The 24,983-nt window shown below is 36.0% G+C and overlaps 1 protein-coding gene across 16 annotated transcripts in view; it reads right to left on the bottom strand.

The window, feature by feature from the left end:
- CADPS (calcium dependent secretion activator) overlaps positions 1–24,983 on the bottom strand; it is a 357,994-nt gene that overhangs the window by 74,612 nt on the left and 258,399 nt on the right. For 10 of the 16 annotated variants that reach the window (XM_075833961.1, XM_075833959.1, XM_075833966.1 and 7 more), the window contains 4 exons: positions 19,955–20,061; positions 14,049–14,205; positions 7,389–7,530; positions 1,603–1,740 (listed from right to left, as the gene is read on the bottom strand). In XM_075833961.1, the coding sequence (XP_075690076.1) occupies positions 1,603–1,740; positions 7,389–7,530; positions 14,049–14,205; positions 19,955–20,061 (544 nt within the window). The remainder of the gene's footprint in view (positions 1–1,602; positions 1,741–7,388; positions 7,531–14,048; positions 14,206–19,954; positions 20,062–24,983) is intronic. The other 6 variants (XM_075833970.1, XM_075833967.1, XM_075833972.1 and 3 more) reach the window with 1 other exon arrangement.

The following is a 24,983-nucleotide window of genomic DNA, read 5'->3' on the forward strand; positions in this document are numbered from 1 at the left end:
CGTATTACAGCTCCTTTCATCTTGAACGTTATGCAGAGCCATAATACAGACAGGTGCAAAAGCTTAACTGTGTCTTAAATGGGTTTTCCTCAGGATAGGCCATTAATAGCTGATGGGTCGGGGTTCGACTCCTGGGACACCCACTGATCAGCTATTTTGAAGGGGCCGGAGCACTCGTACAAGCACTGCTTATCCTTTATTTCTTATTGCTCACTGTAAATATTTGACACATATTTAGTGGTGATTCATGTACTTTAATGGGAGAAAAGGCTGTAATACCTGTGAATCACCACTAAATGTGCGTCGAACATTCACAGTGAGCAAGAAGAAATGAAGGGGAACCAGTGCTCGTACGAGCGCTGCGGCCCCTTCTAAACAGCTGATCAGCGGGAGTCCCGGGAATCGGACCCCGACCCAGCAGCTATTGATGGCCTATCCTGGGGATCGGCTATCAATTTTTATTGGCTGGTCAACCCCTTTAAGGTCCTTTTAGACCAACAGCAAAATTGTTACGTTTCAACGAATAGCGGTTCATAGAGATTCGTTCAGGGTCAAACGAGCTGTATTTTACTGTGTATATTATCATTTAACTATTCCTAATTGTAATCGGAAGGAAGACAATAACGCGCCTACTAGTTTGTCATGGAGAAACAAGTGAATAATTTTTACACTTGTAAATGTGTTGCTGATGAATGAACTATTTTTGGGCAGAAAAATAGATGCGATCACCGATATACGAAGGAAAGATCGATGAAGGATCGATCGCTGACCGTATTTACACCAGCTGTGATTGTGCATTTTTGCTCCATCGAACGATTCTTCGGCCGAGAATCTACTCTTCGAAAAGGGCCTTTAGTTCAAAAATTTGACATGTTCCAGCATTGCTTCTAGGGGGGAATAGCTCTGTACGTTCTGCACTGTAAGGCCGCTACTGAAACACATGGAGGGTGTGCGGCTCTATACTATGGAGCCGTACAGCCTCTGTGCTCTGCGCACACAGCTTTACCATGTGTATGAGCCCTTAGTGAAGGATTTTTATTTCTGATTTCTGCAACAGAAGGCAAAGACAAGCAACAAAAATTAAAAGATAATTATTTTACCATGCGAGTAAATTTACCAATTTACCAATTTACATTTTCAAGTCCTAATAGACTATTAAATTGTGAGCATTATAGAGTAAGTTATGAGTTTAAATATGTATATATGTTAAGATGTTTTTGCTAAAATTATGTTAATTAATTACCATCAAATATCTAAGTCTAGTATTACTAATAAATAAATAGATTATTTTAAACAATAATATATAATATATTATTAGTGTATAGTGTATTCAATTTTATGACCATGTAGAATTGCTTTTTATAAGTATGCTTAACTGTCTTTTTCAATCAAATTAAATAATGTCAGAGTAATACTATTTATTTGTTTCATTATGTTATATTTGCAATATATTCTCATTCTAAAAATAAAAAAATATACAAAAATACAATTTGAATTTTTGAAAGTAGAAATTTTGGAACAATCTATAAGAAATAATGAATCCACATTCATGCCAAGATTCCTGCACATATAAATGAGATCTAATGTTAAGTGAATACACACTCAGAATCATATATTGCAGCCATCCATGACGGTGCAGAAAAGCTAGGCATTTGTGGGAGGTTAACTGGTAGGGCTACAGGTACTTTAGGGAGATTCACATTTGGAAGATTCACATTGGGCAGATTACTTGTTAAACTCCTGTGGAAGAAACAGACAGAAAGAAAAAGATACCATAACATGACAATGCAGATGTAGCAGAAGCACAAAAACACAAAAAAAAAGAACAAAAATGTAAAAAGAAAACAAAGCATGAAGATGGAAGATTTATCTGATTAATGAAATTAAAAATTACATAACAAACAGGTACAATACACAATCACAAAAAGCCACCAAAAAACACTAGCAAAATTTCATAAGCGTCACAAAAACAAGCTGGAAAATTATAGACAACTGTAATAAATCACTTTAAACTATGTCTGAGTGTCAATAACAGTGGTTTTACTATACCTAAGGGCTCATGTATATTGCTATATTACAGATGTGTGAATCGTAATATGGCATCCATAGCCTGCTATGGTCAAATACTATACCTTCATATGCAGCAATTTGTTTTTCTGTGAGAAAAAAATTGTGGCATGCTCCATTGAACATTATATTAGGAGGTATTTTTCCCTAGAAGCATCTACTTCTAGGGGATAATACAGAGGCACTAAACAGCTGAACCTGGAGTGCCTACAGGTTCGATAAACAGACATGAGCCAATAATTGGTTAAAAAGTTTAAAGAAATAAAAAATAATAATAATAATGGAAAGTTTGTAAGTTTTCCCAAAAATTTGGGCAACCTAATATTGCACAAGTAGGTTTTCAAACAAGCCACTAAGGCTTCATTCACATCTGCATCAGGGCTCCGTTCCGACTGAGCTTTTTGTCGGAACGGAGACTTGACTGACACAAACAGAAACCATAGGTTTCTGTTTCCATAACCATTGATTTCAATGGTGGCGGATCCAGTGCCAACAGTTTCCGTTTGTGTCAGTTGTGAAAGGGCTCCGTTGTTTTGACGGAATGAATAGTTGATTACGGTTTTCATTCCGTCAAAACGACGGAGCCCATGCACAACTGACACAAATGGAAACCATTGGCACCTATGGTTTCCGTTTGTGTCAGTCAGGGCTCCGTTCCGACGGAAAGCTCCAACGGAACGTCAGAACGGAGCCCTGACGCAGATGTGAACATAACCTAACAAGATCTATGAGGTCTTGCTACAGGCACACAGGGGTTCACACAATGGGTAGATCTCTTGGTATCAATGAGATATATACTGTTCCATGGCCACTCATATCATTTCACATATCAAAAGTTATTGCTAATTAATAACTTGAATATGTTGCAAGTCTTAGTGTCTTGAATGTAGCCAAACCTACACTTAGCTACAATTTTAACAGGAGAAAGGGTACACTAAGACATGGGAACTTTACCTTATGCCTTACTGGAGAACTAAAAGAGCAAAGTTTAGGTTCACCTCCAAAAATAACTACACTAACGTGATAGTCCTACTTTGAAATTGACCCTAAAAGTTTATCCGATAATCTATCTCATGTGTATTGCTAACTTTAGAATAATGTGATGATGGTTTGAGCATATTCCTACCAAGTAAAAAAATAAAATAAAAAAAAATTAAGGGGCAGACATCTAGGTAAGGCTGATTAGTTTCAGAACATATCTTTACACCCTATCTTTAGAGCTCCGTTTTTCTGGTACAGCTCTCCAAACTTCCTTCACAGACATACTGTAGATTACATGATGGAATTCTGGCTACCTCCAGCCACCACTAGGCAGAGCTTAGGAGTTTGCTTCATATTGTTTAATTATTGGATTTAATCGATACATGTAATCAATAGGCTCCTAAACTCGGTCTAGTGGTGGTTGCAGTCAAAATTGGATCATTATGTTAACATTTTATCTATCTTTGGCTAATAAAATATATTAGGAATACGAAGGCTGTAGGCGAAAGTGCAGACATCATGCAGATTTTCCATGGATTTTTTTAAAGAGGACTTGTCACTAGGACATATATGTTGAACTGGTTTACTGACCTGAATAGCGCTGTCTTTCTGATTGCAGCGCCGTTTTAGTTTTTTTCCTGGACCCCCTATTCCAGAGAAATGGTCCACTGTTGTGTTGGCTCCCTATATATCAATTTGCTGTAGTTAGCCAACAGAGCGTGAAATACCCTCAAGTTGCCTCACACTGATTCGTCAGCATCAGAGGCAGGGAAGCTAGCTCCACCCCATTGACTAACTACAGCAAATTAGCATATAGGCAGCCAACACAAAAGTGGGCTATATTTCTGGAACAGGGGGTCCAGGGAAAAAAACTGCGCTGGAATCAGAGAGACAGCGCTACTCAGGTCAGTTAACCAGTTCAACTTATATGATCTAGTGACAGGTCCTCTTAAAGCCAAAACCGAAATTGGATCGAGGAGAGGATACACTTTAAGGCCTTCCTTTATATATTTCTTCCTATTAGCTTCTACTCCTGTTTTGGGCTTAGAAAATGCATGCAAAATCTGCATCAAATCTGCACTGTGTGAACAAGGTCTTGTGGTATTTTAACATACAGATTTGTACAGGAATCACATAAGTTTCTATAAAACAAATACTCCTACATTGAATATTACTCTCTCTCATATAGTCATAATTTAAAAACTGTAATGTGCCATGGTTTGTACAATTTTATTACACTAAACCTTTACAATATTATAGAGCACAAGATACATCTGACTGTATGTCTTCTGTTGGTTTTAGAGTGTTTTGTATAAATACATTTTTGCTAGTAGACAAACAGTGAAAAAGAGGAATGGATATTTTATAAAGAGTTTTTGAAAATGTTATGACTTGTTTAAAATAACAGAGGATAGAAGAATCCAAATATGACCTACACATGCACTGTATGAGTAAGTAAAAGTGTATTCTGCACCCAACTCGGGTGCCACCTAAATAACTAGACATTGTAGGAAGAGACATGATCGACTTTACAAAACACGAATCAAAACTCTCAGACATATTCCTTTGTTATCAATTCTTTTTGGGGACTCTTTAATGTGGTGCTTTGGTTAGAATAAAAGAGCACACTCATTAAGATATACATAAGCTCATGAATAACACCCATATGTCTCCTCATTGTTTTGTGCTTTAAGACATGTTGAAATAAATATGCTTTATGGTCTTCAAAGATGTCTAAAACACAACACAATAAGAGATTGGATTCCATTTCTGTTTTCTTCCTCATTAACATTTTCGAAACATAATAGCTTAAAGAATCTTTTTAATGGTGTTTATTTTGCTCATGAAAATAATAATTTTAGCAATGGATGGACTGTCCTAATTTCAATATGGTTCCTAATATAGATATTTAAGCGCAATATATAATATTGTAAGTATTAAAGTGAATGTCCACTATTGAACACTTTTTTCTCAAAATACGTCCAAAATTCTGTACTTTTTAATTTCTAAATATATCTCTTTGGGTCTGTAACTCCATGTTTCTAATATAGAGCTTCACATCTCCTTCAACAATATAGAGATAAGTGATAACATTGCAGTCTTACCCATTTCAAAAGAAAGTAAGGGGTATCGATACACGTCCGTGCTGAGTCGCCCACAGAAAAACCCCAACGCGCGTTTCGCTGTTCTTAATCGCAATGTTATAACTGCTCACTATCTTCATTACTGATCCTCCCGGTGTGACTCTCTCCTGACTTAATAGCATCCTTCATGCTTATATAACTGAGAGGACACTGCGGATGACCAGTATACAATCCACATGGATGTAATATAGTATAATCACTTCTGTGGGTAGTATATACAACTTTGCGGCATTCACCATTTCGTCTTTGTTACATAATATCTTCCTGTGCTGAATGACGTACCATAGTATTAGTACTAGAGTCTTTGAATGAAGTGTTTTTAAATGTATGTTATTTTGTAATAATAAAATTGATATATTCTTATATATTACGACTATATGCTCTATTCTTTCTTCGGTATGGTTGTATAGAGGAGTGTATGACGCTGACCAATCAGCGTCATACACTTCTCATCGTTCCAGCCCAGCTGGTTTCACTGCACACACAGCATGGTCTCACTGTGATTGACAGCACAGCGTGATCTCACGATCTCACGATCTCACTCACACATTAACTTTACCGAAGTGTCTTGAGACTGAATAGGCATTGCCTCTTGCCAGAATGCAATGTCTATTCACACTCTGGACACTTCGGTAAAGTTTCTGTGGGACTTACTCACACAGCACAGTGTGATCTCGCGAGATCACACTGTGCTGTCATTTACAGTGAGATCACGCTGTGTGTGCAGTGAAACCAGCTGGGTGGAATTATGAGAAGTGTATGACGCTGATTGGTCACTGATTGGTCACTGATTGGTCAGCATCATACACTTCTCTTTATAACGCCCAGTTGTCTATTAAGAAACTAATTAGCATAAATCTAAAATTGTTCATAACTTGCTCAAAAATGATCGTTTTTCAAAATAAAAACCATTGTTGTTATCTACATTACAGCGCCAATCAGATTATGTAGGAGATAGGGCATTTATAATGTGGTGACAGAGCCTCTTTAAATAAAATAAAAAATACTTTTTAAGATACAGCTTCAATGCATCCTGTATCCTGTCAGCTGCACTGCTGCTCTCTGACACGCAGGATTCAGTGAATAATGATCACATCTAAGTTTATGAACTTAGATGTGATAGGTATAAGCTGGATTTTGCATATCAGAGACACGAAGAACTAGCTTTCAGCCAAGCCGTCAGTCCAGCTGACCTGATAGAATCGGCAAGATACAGCTTCTATGTATACAGGATACAAGTAAGCTGTATCTTTAAAAGTAAAACTTTTTAAAATGAAATTCAATTGAAACATTTTCTTGAAATCACCTAAAATATTATTTTATAAAAAAAAAAAAAAAAAAAAAATAATAATAATAATAATAATAATAATAGTAATTTAGTTTAAAAGGGTGTACATAGCCTTCGATGTCTATGCAATGGATTTAGAGCTCTGTATCAGAAAATTGGAGCTCCAGCAACTATAAAGCTATGTTAAATTAATCAGCACAGAATGTTTGATGTAAAAATGACATGGTGTTAATAGGTGGACATTCATTTAAAGAAAACGTATTAAAATATATAGTCAATAAATGACAAAAAGCGAGTGGACGTGCCGAAAGCAGCCACCACTAAGGCCATGATATTTCAGACTATAATATTTACCCTTTTCTAGAGGCACCTTTGTAGGAGACTGCAGTATAGATGTACCTTATGTCTTTAATACTTACTTCAGTTACATAAACACACAGACGTTAACAATATCGATGTGCAACATAACATTATAAAATGAAATGTAAAACAATACACATAACAGTCAAGAGAGGCAGGTCCAAACTTCACCTAGAAAATATCAAATTTGATGAACTTCACACTTATATCTGAAATCTGACTTTTAAATTCTAAGCATCTATTGAATTACATGAATGAATTTTTATCAAGCGGATGGAATGCTGATGAGGTCCCATTGAGATACATATATCAGGGTAACAGAAAATTACTTACAATATAGTCTTAGATATTATTACACTAAGATATATAGAGAACACAAGAAATATAATTGCTCTCTGCTTTGTATTTCCATTAACATTGAAAATTTAACATCAAATGCAGTTAGCAGAGACTTTAAGACTGACGAGAATCAAGAACAATTATTCCCATTTGTGGAAGAACTTCCATCCCTCTGCTACAAACTCTGATTGTATCAAAGGGTTCCTTACTTTACTGGCTCCCACGATTCACGCTCAAAGCCCCTGTGAATTGATTGTGCAATTGAGGACTCCATGAGGTCGACATATCTGACAACAAGTGGAGCAAACAGGTCTTGGAGATGTTTGTGGAATTTTCCATTGCATAAGTTATCTAGAATCATAAGCATATCAATGTTGTTAATTGGAAATTCTGTTCTATTAATAACACAACATATAATATGTCCAGTGCTCTTCCATAGAGGTGGCTTAGGCACTTGTTTTCAATGCAACAGAATATCGAAGGGAGCAAAAAAAAAAACCAATGGACTCTTCATATAGTGACATTTATATGGGTACCGATTTTTTCGATTTTGCAGTTCCCAAATACTAAAGGGTCGCTGTCATTTTAGAAGCCATCTGAGATGTCATGGTGACGTCTCAGCAGTTTTGACCAATAATAGTCCAAGTCTTGAGACCCTCACCTATCCCTACAAGAAAGCGAGAGAAAGCACTTAGCCCCTTTGCCCCTTTTTCATCACTCCAAAGAGTGTTTGGAGGAGGAGAAAAAGGGAACGGAAGAAAGAATGTCCCTTAACTAAGCTAATAACATAGGGATCAAAGGTTACTTAGGTAAAACTTTAAATATAGGTATTATATGATTGCTCACCCTTCTGGGTTGTGCTGGTTCATCAGCCCAACTCAATTTTGATGTGTGTTGAGTCTCAGACTCTGTAGTGCACAGTCCGATGACCTTAAGAGATGACACGGGGTGGAGGCTTGCACAGTTCTCCCGTTATCTTGAAGAATCCAAAATTCTCCTTTGTAGGAGCTTCTGTGTCGCTATTAATCCAGATGGGGTTTCCAATGATATAAGCTCCTACATAGGAGCGCCTACGAAGGAGAATTTTTTTTCTGCTTACATTGGATCACTTCAAGGAGAACAGTGCCTGAGCTCATAGAAAGTCTGTAGTCCGTAAACGGCTAGACTGTATCTTCCAGGAAAGCCAAAAAACTAATCAGAACAGTAGAGGCACAGTTCTTAGTCAAGTGTTTCTGCCCCTTTGTTCTAGGAATGGGTAAGGGTCTCAGTGTTAAAACTTTATTCATGTCATAAGTTTTTTTTAAATGACAGTAACCTTGTAAATTCCTAATAGATGTAATGTGGGAGGTTGGCAAACATCCTCTTTGTTCATTTAATATATCTGCAAGCTAAAGAACATCCATAAATTAATTCCTTGCAAAACTGGTATGGAATTATCATGCGAAATATGCCAGTGCCTAAAAGCCGACCATCACCAATTAAAACACAAACCAAGCTTTATACGGTTAAAACTCAGTTAAAACCTTCTAATGAAGACATTAAACTTACCTGTGGTGGGATACCCTCTGTGATACCTAATATTTCACCATGATTTTTTTGCTCTATGATTGGCTATTTCCAACAGAATTTAACTTATGTGAAGACCCTCAACAATAAATCTTTTATATATGAGAGTAGGATGATGACAATATCTGACAATCTAACATGTTTGGGGGCAGTCCGATAAGTACGGCCATGTTGGATTTTAACAAGCCCTTTACAGATAAGCGTTGACAGAGTTCTCTGGCAGCAGCTTATTCCCTTCTCCTCATGGCATGCATGCTTTACCAATTTCTGGTTACTCAGCTATTTTAACTGTTCTTTACAATGTGCATTATGTAATATCTAGAGGGCATATAAAGATCAGGACTTATCTTTACCTCTGCATGTAGGTGGGCGCAGAGAAAACACTGAATTTAATGGACTAGACTCTCATTTGCATCATGCTCCCTCCAGGGCTCTACTGTTAATTTAACTAGTGGAGACAGGAATCATGATACAAATATGACTTGGCTCCACTCTCATTTGCATTTGTCATGCTGGAGATTTTTGATGCCCTCTCCCCAAGCTTAATCTTTATATGTACAAGGTGCTGTGTATGGGACATATATATAAATTGACAGATCTTCCTTAAATTAATGGTTGAAAATAATTGTAGGCAAAACTTTATGGTGACATTTTTTTTAAGCAAATCTAAGCTCTTGTCCATATGGGGCAGTGTTGGGCCAGGTGCACACTATGCAGTTTGGTGGATGTTTTTTTCCCCAAGTTCAGAGGAAAAATACTAAACAAAAATGTATATTTTTCTTTTTTGTTTTCTTTTACTATGACATGATGAGTTTGTTTTTGCATAATGAGTATTTCTTACAAACACTCCATATGAGTGCGTGAAAAACATAAATGGTGTCATGCTTCATTGGGTGTAGTTTTATGGAGGTATGTTGACCTAGAAGCATTGCTTCTAGGGAAGAATACACTAATACATTCTTCACAAAAGCAACATATAACAGTCTACAGCGTGCCTAAAGGTTTATAACTTGGATCTGTAGTTTTCCACCATACAGGGTCTGTGGCACGCAACTTTGCCCTTATCCTAGTGTGATCAATTGCATGCTTGGCCTCATGTACACATCTGTATTAGCGCTCCATGTTGTAAGGAGCCATAATGGGGCACCCATAGAGAGGCATGGGACCCTACTGTACCTCCATATGCCTTTTAAAACAATTGTGGTATGCTCCATCGCATGTCGTATTATACAGGTAATCTTCCTTAGAAAACTTCATCTGCTGCCATACAGCCTTACTATAAGGACTAGCTCCAACAGAATAACTGCATGAAAATACCTCAAGAATAGTGATGAGCGAATTTCCCAAAATAAATTCACCCCAAGTCGCAAATGCCCCTCGATTGCCCTGAAAACTCATGTCTGAATCTCTGATGTCGTCTAGAACTGTATCCAATCCCCTTTCAAGCTCTTTAATGGAAAGCCAGCATTAGTAATGTCAAAGTGACAGCCACATATATGGCTATGGGTCAATAACCACAGTGCATTTTGGAAAGGCAGCCTGCAAGGCATTATAGGGTCATATGATCCTTTTTTTAATCTGTAAAATGGCAGCCAGCGCTCACCAGTGGCTGCCATTTTGCCGCAATTCCTGCACCACAAACCCAAAAGTTTCGGATTTCACTAAATCCAAAAGTTTTGGGTAATTCGGACTGAATTTGATTTATGTAGAATCAATTCCCTCATCTCTATTCTCAAGAAATATAATTGATGGCAAATCAAAAACAGGTATATTTTTGCAAAAATCTGCACCCATTTAATACCCCTTTCCATCTTGTAATTGACCCCTATTTAAATCAGTCTGAGTGATTCCACATCTTAACAATTATTTTGTGACACTAACATTAACATACTGCTATCCAGCATTTTTGTTTCATTTCGAAAAACCATTTACATAATCAACGATACAAGTGTGAAATGTTAAGTAAATCAGGGGGGAAAAAAAATCCTAAAAAGTCACAGATGTGTTTTGTTGCAATAAACCAGTTCTATTTTTCAGTATGTAAGGCAAGGCATAATTTAACAAATCATTTAAATTAGACATATTTCGGGGAAAAAAGCAATGGTTCTGAAAATTGGCTTATGATACTTTCAAGACAGCAGGCAAAAGGCAGCAAATTATCTTTAGATTAGCAGATGGCAGATTTCTTAGTGCAGCAAATACTACCCGTTCCTAGCAGTCTAGCAGATGGAGTTGCTTAAGAGAAAGGAGGATCCTGTATTTCAAATCCAATAATTTGAGGTCGCTGTTAGGGGCCATCGCACATACATAATTGGACAATTTACAATATATTTCAATTTTTTTTTTTTAATATAGAACAGTTTAAAAGGGACTGAGATCTTTGCTATTTACATATAATTCAAAACTTTAGCTGTAGAGAAGTGAGACTGGGTTCACATAGTATTTTATTTTTTAGTTCTTTTTATTGTACAATTATTTAATAAGGTTCTATTTTTTAGCTAGATATTTACTGGGATCCCACGCCTAAGACTCTGTTCACATTAGTGGAACCATGACAGCTATGCTGGATGCGTTTTGAACAGATATCAGCAAATCCTGATGAAGCCCATTGACTTTAATGGGGCAATCAAATTTCCATCAGTTTTTCATATATTTAATGGCAAAAACAGTGCTGCGGACTGAGCTACTCTTCCATGAAAAATGCCTGAACCCTGAAAAAACCCTCACACATACCAAAAATCCCAATGTGAACAGAGACTAAGGGGATTTTTGGTTTGTCTAAGGATACATCCACACTAGCATTTTTTGTAAAGTATGTTTTTTTGATAAGTGCATACCGATCATGATGGATAGGCCAACAGATCTTAATAATTTATAAGGGATACTGAGGCAACAGTGCATTAATTTTCATCGGTCATCATCAGTTTTGCTTTCAGGATCCATCAATATAAATTTTTCTTTCCATCATTATAATTTTATTATTATTGGGACATATGGACATTATAGAATAAGGGACTCCCTCTATGAACCACAGTAGAGAGCCACTAAGTAAGAGCAGTTCTCGTTCTGGTAGACCTGAATCCATCAATATATTACAAGGTCGGCCATTCATTTAAATGGCCGTCATGTGATACTAAATAACATGTATTGGCAGATGTGGCCTCCCCTGGCATTAGCAGCTGTTACCCCAGGGGTTAGAGAATCCACACGTGTGGCGATATGCTGATCTTTGATTTAAAAACGAGTCGTCTTTATGAGGCAACTACTTTAAGGTCAATAGGAGATAAACTGAAAAAAAAACAACTGATGGAATCTAATTTGTCATCAATTTGCCATTGGTTTTTCATTCTGTTTAGATAAATTGTGAAGAGCGAATTTAGCCAAAGAAAGGAACAAAAACCTGAAAATTATAAAATTCAATAGGTTCCTCATCTTGGAAAGTAGTACATTTTTAGCATGCATTTTTGTAAGAAAAATACAGTGGAACGCCATTCATTCGGCATCTGATAATACAGAACATCTGATAATCTGGCACCTCCCCCCCATCACAGAACTGCAATGCTGTATAATGTGAAGTATCACAGGACCAGAAGCACAAGATCTAATTTGGAACTTTCTCTCATTAAAAAACAAAATTGTAGTACTGAGTTTGAGTTAACATTTTATGTTGGCCTTTTTTTCCTCAAAAGTACTCTACCCTAACAATTGAGTTTTATATACTATTCTGTGATCATCCAATAATCCAGAATATATTATAATCCGTCACCTATCAGGTCCCATTGATGCCAGATTAAAACACTTTAAACACCATTCTTTCATTTTAACCCTTTTATAGTTCACTTGTTTTTGTCTTTAAATATTTTTTTATTATTGTTTTTGATTTGTAATATTAAATTGCTCAAACAAATTAAATTATCATATATTTGTGTTTAAATTAAAAAAAACTTTACTCTTTCTTTCTTATAAAATATTAGGTGCAGAATACATAAGGCACATGTTGAATTTAGTGCATCCTCCCCCTGAACATGTAGTAGATAAATAGAAAGACATGTAATCTGCATTAAAAGACTATCTCCAGTAACTTGTACTGACAATAAGCTCTGTGTCATGCTATTCCCTATAAATTATTCATGAGTGCCATGAGCATGTCTAAGTGTTTTGCTTTATGGCCTTGACTACAGCAAGACAGCAGGGATTTAGTAATGGAAGTCAATGGATATTCTCATTTTAACACTCAAATGAGTGAAGAGGAAATTTATATCTGATATGATGAAGTTTCCTATGAAATAATGTGTCCCCCTGGCACATTTTATATGTAGGTAATGTTTCATTATCACACGGGGATGAAGTAAAATGATGAGGTCGATGGAGCAGTTTTGTTTCAATTGTTTTAATGTCATGTCAATGCGTTTAGGCATATCAAGAATTTGTGATAGCCTTCACAAACAGTCAAAAAGTCTTCCACCAACCCTGTTGGCGATGGGCAAATCATGTAGTTATTTTTTCATTTTCTTCATCTACTATATACCCACTTCAGGGTCGAAACTGGAAAAGTTGCCGAAACCGGAAAAATGGGCAGAGCAAACATTCGAGTAGCACTGATCTTCTGACTAAAACTTTGACCATTTTATGTTATGTTACCATCTTATTTCCCTTAGATATTAAAAATAATAATGATTAATTTTGGTAATTGCAAGGCTCTGTTCATATTAGCGTCATGATTTCTATGCTTAATGGAGCCATGACAGCTATGTCGGATCAGTTTTCAAATGGATTTCGGCAAATCCTGATAGACCTCATTGACTTATGTTCGTCAGGTTTCCATTGCGGTTTTTGGTATTTTTGTAAGAGTAGCTTTGCACTATTCTTGCTGTCAAAAAAATTGGAAGCCCAGATGGAAATTTAAAATCAGTAAAGTGAATAGTTGTAATATTCATATTATGATCATCATTAATATCAATATCACTCATTTATTTCTTCAGGGTATTTACTAGGCTATATATGGTATATACTAAATTATACTAAACCATAATATCAGTCCATCTATAGAAAGATCACTAAGTAACAAGCTATTAATCATATCTTATAAAAGTTTAATAAAATATTCAGTTTAAAAAAAAAATCATACGCATTAAAACTTTTTATGATATTCCCTTACTTTCTTTTTGTGACATGTTACAGATTCACTTGCATTATGGTTGCTCACAATAGCCTTTGTACTTATGATTATGAATTAAAATCAAATCATCAAACTACGCTGAAGGATAAAAGTAATCATAAAGAAAAGTTAAAAAAATACATACAGTCACTACGGAGGAAATCATTCAGGAGCTGAAATAATGGAAAGCTGTCCCATGTGTCTGGCGGCTGCACCTCCAAAGCTGCATCCATATCCACCGCAAAAAGGGAAAGGAATGTCTCTGCATGTTCTACCATTAAGTCTGACCACCAAGCAAATGCCTTTAGGTACGATAAAAAGAAAATTGAAAAATAAAAAAATCAGTTTAAGACAAATGTAAGATATTTTTTTCCCCTCGATTCTCATAATGCAGTAGGTTCAAAGAAAATACCATTGTAAAGAGAACTGTACATCTAAAATATTCAACAATAGTGAGGGAAATTATATAATTCTTTAAAAAATTCTAAAAATAAACATGTTCCCTTTACAATGCCAATCAAGCTATCTGAGGTCATGCTCAGAATTCAAGGTTTAACCATTTCATTCTGTAGTGTAGAAATTTGGGAGATCATCTTGAGTTTCTTCACTGAACTGTTTTTTTTTATCGATTTTTAGAAATCCATCAAAATGACCAAATAATTTTTATTACATTAATTTATTTTTAGTGATCTTTTTTTTTCCTAAATTATTTTCCTAAAGTATACAATATATTAGGATAACACAAACCAAATTAAAAACGTCAGTGAAGTAAATCAAATTCATGCTCATGGGAATTAAATTAAAATAGATAAATTGTTTTGCTTAAAGTGCCATTCACATCGTACAGAGCAGAGATGTGAATGTGTTTCATACACATGCGTGTTTTTCCATTTGTATTAAGAAGAGCATGCAGAATGAGTGACTTGTCTATTCTTAAACACTTGTCTGGAACTCAGACATATTGAAAAGTATTAATAAATTATATATCCTTGAAAGTCTGATAGGACCAGAACACATTTTTTTAATTTTCCATCCATTAGGTAAGGACCAGCGGGTGCCAGCTATAAGGACATGTTCATTCAGTAATATAGCCAAGACCGGGCTAAAAACAAGGCTAAAAATACATTTCTAAAAAATATAAAACTACAATTTATGCCTATGCTACATGTTAAATATATTTGGTTTATAATAATTTTTCATTGTTTTTAAAACCCACCACATTTATGATCACTTACCGTGTAAAAAATGAATATATATAAGATATATCTGCTAGACTCTTCTGCTTCTTTCTATGAATGCAGTCTTAGACTCTACTAATGTGAACTGAGTAATATTTGTATAGAGTCATACAACTATAAACTCTAGCAGTATTATTCCTTTAATCAGGTACCTAATAATCTACCAATAAGAATAGGTCATTTAGCAGAATTGCCTAATAATCTAGACTTTTGTTAGACTGGAGCAGAAAGACTGAGGGCTTGTTCTCATATACAATGGTCAGGATCAGTTCCTTTGGTCCACTGTTTATAATCACTTGTACCGTTTTATTTACCAAAAAGTAGCCAGACATCTTTTAAACTGTTTAGCCTGCCTGGTTTGGCCACTGATATTAATATGCCACTCAATGGGAACCACATATGGGTCTATTGAACCTATCCAGCAGGTTTTTTTTTATGGGCAGAGGGATCTGATCTCCCGACTGATATATGTGAACGCAGTCTAAGAACATTAATCTAGCTAACAAAATTCCCCAAAATTGTTACTCTAACTCAATGTTTTGTTGAAGGTAAACAAAAAGCAGACAAAAAGGTTAGCTATAGAAAATAGTTTGTGGACTCAAACCTTATTGCTCAAAAAGTAATAGCTGTGCTATTATAGAGCATGTAGGCAAACATAATAAATGATGAGAGAATATTTGGTGCACTTAACTAATAAGTGGATGCAGTTTGTAGTTCAACCTGGGAAATCATGAAATTGGGTGTCAGATTTTAATGCTGTCACACAAATACTGTTAAGTGGGTCCGGTTGGCATGGCAGGGGCCTATGATAGGAATGACAGAAATATATTGCCAATTCTAATCCTGTTTTTTAAGTATTTAAGTATTATATATGTGTTAGGATTAAAACCCAGAGAGTCCTGTGTCCCAGGCAGCAGCTCTTCTAGCTGCGCTATCTGGAATGCTGGACAGCTCCACTGATGATTCTATTGTCTTGGTTCTCTTGATTCTTGCCTCTTAATATGTCTTGTCTTGATTGCCTTATCAGTCTCACCCTTTTGGCTTCCAATATAAGGCTGGACATTGCATTACCTCCTTGCAAGACCATTGAGCTCCCTGCTTCTAGTCTAGTTCCTTACTGCCTCATGCTACAAACTGTTGTCCCTTATATGTGTACCGAACCTGGACTGTTTCTCGACTACTCTTGCTATTATCACCCTCCTGTCTGATTGTTTCAATCAGTGGATTCCGAATCTGCTGCAGACCATGACATTATGGTTACCCATGTCCTAATATCAGATGAGAGCTATCAAGATTAACTGATATATACTCCTTATTGTTATGTTACCCGCATATCGACAAGAAGTCCACTAAAGGTCAGTTTAGACACCATGATTTTCCAAACTACTGACTTACAATCGGTGGTTTGAAAAATCATGGAAGAGGATCCAATGAACATTTCTAATAGGACAATCCTCGATGCGCGGAGCGTCATTGTTGCCCAGCAATAACTCTTGCGAGACCTGTGCACTAGGGAGTAATGCCTTGTGTAAGTATAATGTTGCTACAAGTGAAATTTACTTATACAGATGGTGCCGACAATAACAATGATTTTTATGGCGGCACAATATATGAAGCTCAATTATAAACTACAGTTTTATTTCTGATCTTTAACTTCATTCAAATTGGCCAATTTTTGTTATAAAAGATCGAAAATGAGCAAATAGTGATGGTAACTGTCCAGTTTTAACAAGGCTTAAGGCCCTTATAAATATCTTCTCAGATGAACAATCTAGCCACATGCCTTGAACAGTACAGCTTTGAGGGGCAAATCTACCACCACCTTTGTGACTCGCAATGCAGGATCATGGAGATCTCCATAGAGTAGTATCTAACCCCTGGCTCAGGGGCAATGTTGATATGAATAAACACATTTATGCTATATAGGTGGTATCATCATGACATGTATAGTAGGTTATGGAATCAGGGAAATAGAAATGTACTTGCAAAAAGAGAAAATACTCTTGGCCTAGATATAGTGCCAATGTAATATATACTAATATGCTAAAATAATTATATTAGGCCATGTTCACATCTACGTCAGGGCTCTGTTCTGTCATTCCGTCAGAGCTTTACGTCAGAACGGAGCCCTGACTGACACAAACTGAAACCGTAGGTTTCCGTTTCCATCACCATCGATTTCAATGGTGACGGATCCAGTGCCAATGGATTCAGTTTGTCTCTGTTGTGCAAGGGTTCCATCATTTTGACCAGATGAATACTGTAGTCGACTACGGTATTCATCCAGTCAAAACGACGGAACCCTTGCACAACGGAGACAAACTGAAACCATTGACACCGGATTCGTCACCATTGAAATCGATGATGATGGAAACGAAAACTTACGGTTTCAGTTTGTGTCAGTCAGGGCTTCATTCCCACGGAAAGCTCTGACGGAACAGAGCCCAGATACAGATGTGAACGAAGCGTAACTTTGATTTTTATAATTATATTCATGCTTCATTAGTTTTATTTTCAGGCAGCCTTTAATATGAATGTTAAACTAGTATGCATCAATTTTCAATACAATTATGAAAAATTCAGCTAAAAAGCTGACTAGTCACACTCAAGTTTTCTAGCTTCAACTATCTATTTTATTATTTCATTTATTTTTAATTAAAAAATAATTAAATGCCTACTCTGATGATCACTTAGCACAGTGGGTGCATAAATTTATTTTAACCCCCCCAAACCCCCCCCCCACAATGATTTACTTACATTACCTTAACTAACACGTTAACAAAATATTCCCTATACATATTGACTGGGTAGAGCTAAAAGTACACTTGCCTATTACTCCAGTAGGCTATAGGACATATTGAAAAATATTGCTATCTTTTCTATACTGTAGTCATGTAATATTTATAAAAATAAAATTTAAAAAAAGAATTTGTGATTAATGAACAGAATGACATTTCTATTCTCAGGAAATACATGTTCTGTTTGGTAACACGATTAATTTACTCCTAATATTTTTTTTACATTCATTTTTCAGTTATGTCTCATATTTGTCATAATATGGCAAAGCAAGTACACTGAGTGATATTTGAAAATGAAATTTAATAATCACTTAGCTTAGAAAATGTATAAATTATTAAAATAGACATTGAGATGAAACAGCACTATGGATAATTTGCTATAATTTATATTGTATATATTAACCGAATACAAAAATATGTTGTTAATGAAAACGAATTGAAGAGTGGTTGCCAATGGCCTAATAAATTCACATTTCTAATTAAATATAAAATACTGTTCTCTCTAACTTAGTTCTAATCTATCATTAAAGTGTTCTTGACCTAAACTGTGTTAAAATTATAATTTTTTAAAAAATATTCTTTTATACGTAGAGACAAAAAGTTCTACATTGCATCATTTATTTTTTTAAATCCAGTGAAGATGTAAATTTTTATTATATGAAATATATATTTCTAAAAATTGTAATTTTAAACTAATGTTTTATTCCATTAATTGATTAAAAAAACTAATAATAAAAACATAAAAATTTAAATACCAAATTGGAAGGAGAAGAAGTTCGCAGTTCATGGTCAGTGTAAACCTAGCACGGTATTAGAAATTTAAAGATTAATAGAAACAATATATATATGATCTTGGTCCAAGATGTACTTTGTCACTGTTGAATTATAGAAGGTTGACATCAAACCGATTTGGGTAAACAGGAGGATTAGGAAAGAATATACGAAGACTGGGTTGTGCTAGGGAACAGCTGCAATGCTTGTAAAATACGCCCATTGCTGCATGCACGGATTAGATTACCACTACACACTTCCACTGAGTGGGGCAACTAAGTTTCACAGGCAGTCTACGTGATCTGGCTGCTACACTACTTATGTTACTACTACAAAGGAAGCAAAAAAAGGATAAAATCCCATCAAAAACATGAAGGACATGCACAAGATGTGAGAGCAGGTGACTCAATTTGTTGAGCTTAACCACATACCTCTTTTCCCTGTCAGGATCATCCAAGATAGAAAGAACAGTGGAAAAACAGGGAGGAAATTTAAATATGCAGATCAGGCATTAGTTGGGTGTTTTGGACTGTGCATTAGCTTCATGGTAGTGAATAGTGATAGAAAAGCTATCGTCTTGATTCAGATTTTAACCAAAACCATTTCCATACTTAAAAAATATCATAACATTTGAACAAAAATTTTAATAAAATATATCATGTGTGGGGGAAAAATATTGAGATCTTGAAATGTTGAGATTTGAAACTATAATGTTGGGAATTGATACAAAAAATATTTAAGGTGATGATGTATAAGAATATTAAATACAAGAATTAATATACCTCTGGAATTGTATTGTGAGTTCAGATGATTAAGATAAGCAATGCCTTGAGTTTTATACCTATTTTATACCTAGTTTATAACATTAATTGACATTTAATCAAACTCTGAAATTTAATAGTGTTGTCTATTTCTATTTAACATTTATTTCACTATAAACAAACAAATAAAAAAATAGGCAAACCCACACGACCCTTAAAAAAAACATCTATCCAAAGTCTCTGAAAAATCGGGCCTTTATTGATAGCCATTGTTGAAAAATTTACAAACTTAAATATTACACAATTTTATTCGATTTGTCATTTTTTTTTAAAATATGATGGTTCAATTCAATTTTACTCCCAATGTGGATTTCTGATTATTTAAAATTCATTAACAACCAGAAATTGCAAGACATTTATGTTCTGGAGACACCTCTAGAAACGTATCAATCCCAAAAATATCCATAGTACGTAGGTTCTCACCTCTGCATGATGTTCTTCATTTTGCTGGAGTACTTCAATGACAAGCTCTGCCAGTCTTATTGTGTCTTCTAACTTTTTTGCAGGGGTTACTAAGCGACCTACGTTTTCTGAAGTACAAAAGAATGAATTAGAACTTCAATCCTTAAGGTGCATGTGGATATTGCTCCGGTTAGTTAAATTCCAGGATATTTGAGAACTGTATAACATCATGCAGGATTTAAAAAAAGGCTAAAAAGTAATAATAAAAATTAAATAAACCGAAAGTTCATGTTCTTGAATTACATAAACAGTGCTCCAGCTTTCTATTCTTTGTTGCGGAAACAAACAATTGACAACAACTACTTATTGACTTTTTGGTCAATTCTAGAATTGCACATGCACAAAAAGAAAAAGAACAAAAGAAAAAAATAATGAGTATATATATATATATATATATATATATATATATATGTATATACATATATATATATCTATATATATCTATATATATATATCTATCTATATATATATATATATATATATATATTCTTTTTTTGCAGAATTATTAATAATGTTGGTCTGTATCATGTAATTTTCATGCATATGTAAATTGTGTAGAGTGTTTTTTGTGAAAAATATATATTTCTAATAAATATTTTTAATTCACTAAGTTGGATATTTATTGGGTGTGATTTTTTTGTAAGACAGCTGTTGGGCAGAATGTTCAATATAGAATGTGTAATTAACACAATCTTAAAGAAGTTTTGTGAGATAAAAAGGGTCTGCATTCTGTTTTGTTTTCCAGAAACAGCACCCCTCTTGTCCATTGTCTGGTGCTAGAGTTCAGACCCATTTACTTGAATATGGATGTGCTGCAATATCAGACACAACCTATAGACAGGGGTGGCACTATTTCTAGGGAAAAAAAAGCAGACTTTATATTTCATCTCAGCTAACCTTTTTAAATACATGCTACATTTGGTGGCCAGAATGTATTCTTTGATGGTCTCATTGCTTTATCTCCAACTATATATACAGTATCTGCCAGTTCCAACGAATAAAACTTTTGCTTGTCTTACTTACTGATTAAGTGGATGTGCTAAATTGGAAGCAACTATTTTATTAGCTGATCTAGTGTTTGGAAGATTACAGGACACAGATTGGGTTATTTATGACATACATTGGGCCTCACGGATCAAAACTCAAAGTGGGGTTATTGGCCAAAACAGCCAACTGATGGTTGTTATATGAACAAGAAAGGCCACAAATGTGCTACATAAGATCAAGTAAGGTTGTTATGTAATAAGTATTTATTTTTAACAGAGAAATAATTTGTTAGAACAGTCTGTTTTCTTTAAAGAGGCTCTGTCACCAGATTTTGCAGCCCCTATCTGCTATTGCAGCAGATCGGCGCTGCAATGTAGATTACAGTAACGTTTTTATTTTTTAAAAACGAGCATTTTTGGCCAAGTTATGACCATTTTCGTATTTATGCAAATGAGGCTTGCAAAAGTACAACTGGGCGTGTTGAAAAGTAAAAGTACAACTGGGCGTGTATTATGTGTGTACATCGGGGCGTGTTTACTACTTTTACTAGCTGGGCGTTGTGTATAGAAGTGTCATCCACTTCTCTTCACAACGCCCAGCTTCTGGCAGTGCAGCACTGTGACGTCACTCACAGGTCCTGCATCGTGTCGGCACCAGAGGCTACAGATGATTCTGCAGCAGCATCGGCGTTTGCAGGTAAGTCGATGTAGCTACTTACCTGCAAATGCTGATGCTGCTGCAGAATCAAGTGTAGCCTCTGGTGCCGACACGATGCAGGACCTGTGAGTGACGTCACAGATCTGCACTGCCAGAAGCTGGGCGTTGTGAAGAGAAGTGGATGATACTTCTATACACAACGCCCAGCTAGTAATAGTAGTAAACACACCCCGATGTACACACATAATACACGCCCAGTTGTACTTTTACTTTTCAACACGCCCAGTTGTACTTTTGCAAGCCTCATTTGCATAAATACGAAAATGGTCATAACTTGGCCAAAAATGCTCGTTTTTTAAAAATAAAAACGTTACTGTAATCTACATTGCAGCGCCGATCTGCTGCAATAGCAGATAGGGGCTGCAAAATCTGTTGACAGAGCCTCTTTAAGGGAAATCTACAAAAAGTGCTGTTACTTTATAAATACTTTGGGGCAGATAGCTAAGACTGGAGTTTCCTATAGCAGTCATATCTATTTGTTCCACTGAAGTAATATGCAAAAGATGTATTAAGAGGTGTACGCCTGAGGCTCTAACTACCGGCCCCGCTCATACAAGGTCCTGACGCTGAGCAGCGTCAGAGCCTTATTTGCGACTCAACGCTCTACATCCTGAGTGCTTAGCCACATACAACGTCCTGACACTGCCCGGCGTCAATACATTGTACGAGCTGTGGCATGCTGAGGGACCAAGAGGGAACCAAGAGGGAAGAAGCAAAGAGGAGTGTGAGGTAAGTATACATATTTTTTATTTTTTTGTTGTTCAATAGGGGTGGAAGTCTGATAGGGGGTTAGTTTGATCGGAGGGGGCAAGGTACTATGCCCAGCATGGGCCTCTACCTTGCTATGCCCCACAGGGTGAAATCGATGGCAGCCAGGAGCTGGTGTCGATTTCCGGTATAATTTACACAAGTTTTCTGGTGTACATCATAATAAATTTGTGCTGTTTGCCTGGGCCCCCTTTTTTTTAAAGCAATTCCTACTTTTTAATAAAGTGTCGAGGGTGGCGTAAAAGACCCAAAAGTTTCAATTTTCAATTATATGACATTTTGTTCTTCATTCAGATTCAGACTTATATTCAGAATTCTGTTAGTTTCCTCTGCATTTTTGGAGGTCAGACAACAATTGGATCTAAGATTCCAAGGGCAACCAGCAGAATTTTGAATTCAGTTAGGTATAGGATATGAGAAAATGCCATGAAATAACTCAAAATGATTACAAAAAGAAAGCTTTGTGTCTGCACTTTTGATCACACGAGGCCCAATTTTTGTTAATGACCACTTCTCATAAACAAATTAGACATAGTAACTATTTCCTCTAATTCTTATTGTTCACAATTGAGCAGTGATGTAAATATCCAATTAATGTCCATGTGTATATGCAAGTACCGTGATCTCCAAGCCCCCCATATATGTAAACATTTTTGTCCCAAGTAGACAAATGTCCTATAGAACATAATGGGGGGCAAATAGTACAATGGAAAAGTGGAGGAGTTCCCCATGTCAACCATTAAGATATCAATTAATTTGCAAGAATCTGATTGGCTGTTATGGGCAGCTTCTCCACTTATTGTATGGACTAGATTTTTTACATGTTCCCATTATTTTCAAAAAGCCAGTAGACATTTAAAATGATTAGCGTTTATTAACTAACAGCTGGAGCACTGATGTATAAAAAATATAAGTCTATTAATAAAACAGATCAAACTTTATTTAAAACTCATAAACATTATCATGCAGAATGTTATGTAATAACAATGTTATTTTGTGCTGACATTCAGATTGGAAAATGCTGCTGGTGCCGGACAAATCTAGACAGAAATGGACATATCGAGAGGAAGTGCTTGGAGGCCGATGTAGAAACTAAGCTATGTTAACCCCTAAAGCGCTGGGAGAAGACAACAAGGCATTTACGGAGTGCTGCAATGCATTGTGAGTCCTTCCAGTGCCTAAGAGGTCAAGGGAGAAGAGGTGGGGGGAGGGGGGCTAGGCTAGACAAATCAAATGAAATAAAGCCGATACAGTACTTGGTATTGGTCTAGGCATGCCCTTGAGCCTTTGATTTAACATGTTAGCCTGGGTTTGACTGGGTGGAGGCACAGGTGATGGCTTTGGTTTGGGCCGATGAACTGGTCATGCATGGCAGAGAAAAGAGTACAAAGTAAGGAGGCGTGAGAATATACACAAAAATGACAGGACCAAGCGTGTCAAAGAAAAGACAGTGGAGATGACAAAATAAACAAAATAGCAGATTATCTATGCAATCTCTAGTTACATAACAAACTACACTCAACGCCATAAAACGTACGGAGGAAGATTTATAAAACCGTTTGGCCAGGTTGTTATAATAAAAGGTTTTCATAAATGTTCCTCATGGTGTCTCCTGGGGTTGCAGGACGCTATAGTACTAGATGAAGTGATATAGTTATCATAGGAGATGTAACTATATCCCTGTAAAACGTCATTGTGAATGTTGACACTTGCGCCATTCACAATAAATCTTACAACACAACAGACAAACAAATATTCTTTGTAATGATACATCTGGGATAAATCACGGAGATATGGAATGTAACGCACATCTTCATGAGACGTTAATAACAGGGCATGACTCCTGGAAAGATGGATTCCCGTTAACCAGATCTCGTGTCTTAAACTAATCATCTCTTTTCAAATTCTCACATATGATACCCATACTAAACTTGGCATATAACACTTGGTTATGATATGGTATTTCTGTTGAGTACCAGGCTGACAAAGTCAGTAACCCATTGATTGCAACCTGCAGCATAGTTTATAAATGAAGCAACAGAATGTGCGGGCATAGTCATTGTCTATACTTGTGCTTATTGTTGGACTGTCCTGCCCTGGGCCCACTAGAGGAAACAATTCTGAGCTTCTGCTCCAAAAGGGGTTGTCTTCTGCTGGACCTTTGGGGCCCATTACTGTGCCAGAACCTGGGCAAACTGAAGGATCCTCTGGCCGATTAGTGGGCCAGTCCGATCCTGGTGGTGCCGCCACGGTATGATTATAGTATTGCATTTGTAGATGTCTTGAGCAGTAAGTAATCAGAAATAGAGAGTATTTGACATAACGGAATATGCTATAATGCAAAGTATGTTCTATCTTCCGAAAACAAATTTTAGTTAACATTTGATTGGTTGCCTTAGGTTACATGATACTAATGCACATTGCACCAGATTATAAAAAAAGTACGTATATTCAAATACAATCTAAGTATCAGGCCTCATTATTAGGCACCTGACAATATTTGGGATTGGTATCACAG

The sequence above is a fragment of the Rhinoderma darwinii genome, chromosome 7, assembly GCF_050947455.1.
Source record: "Rhinoderma darwinii isolate aRhiDar2 chromosome 7, aRhiDar2.hap1, whole genome shotgun sequence".
In the NCBI taxonomy this organism is placed as follows: Eukaryota; Metazoa; Chordata; class Amphibia; order Anura; family Rhinodermatidae; genus Rhinoderma; species Rhinoderma darwinii.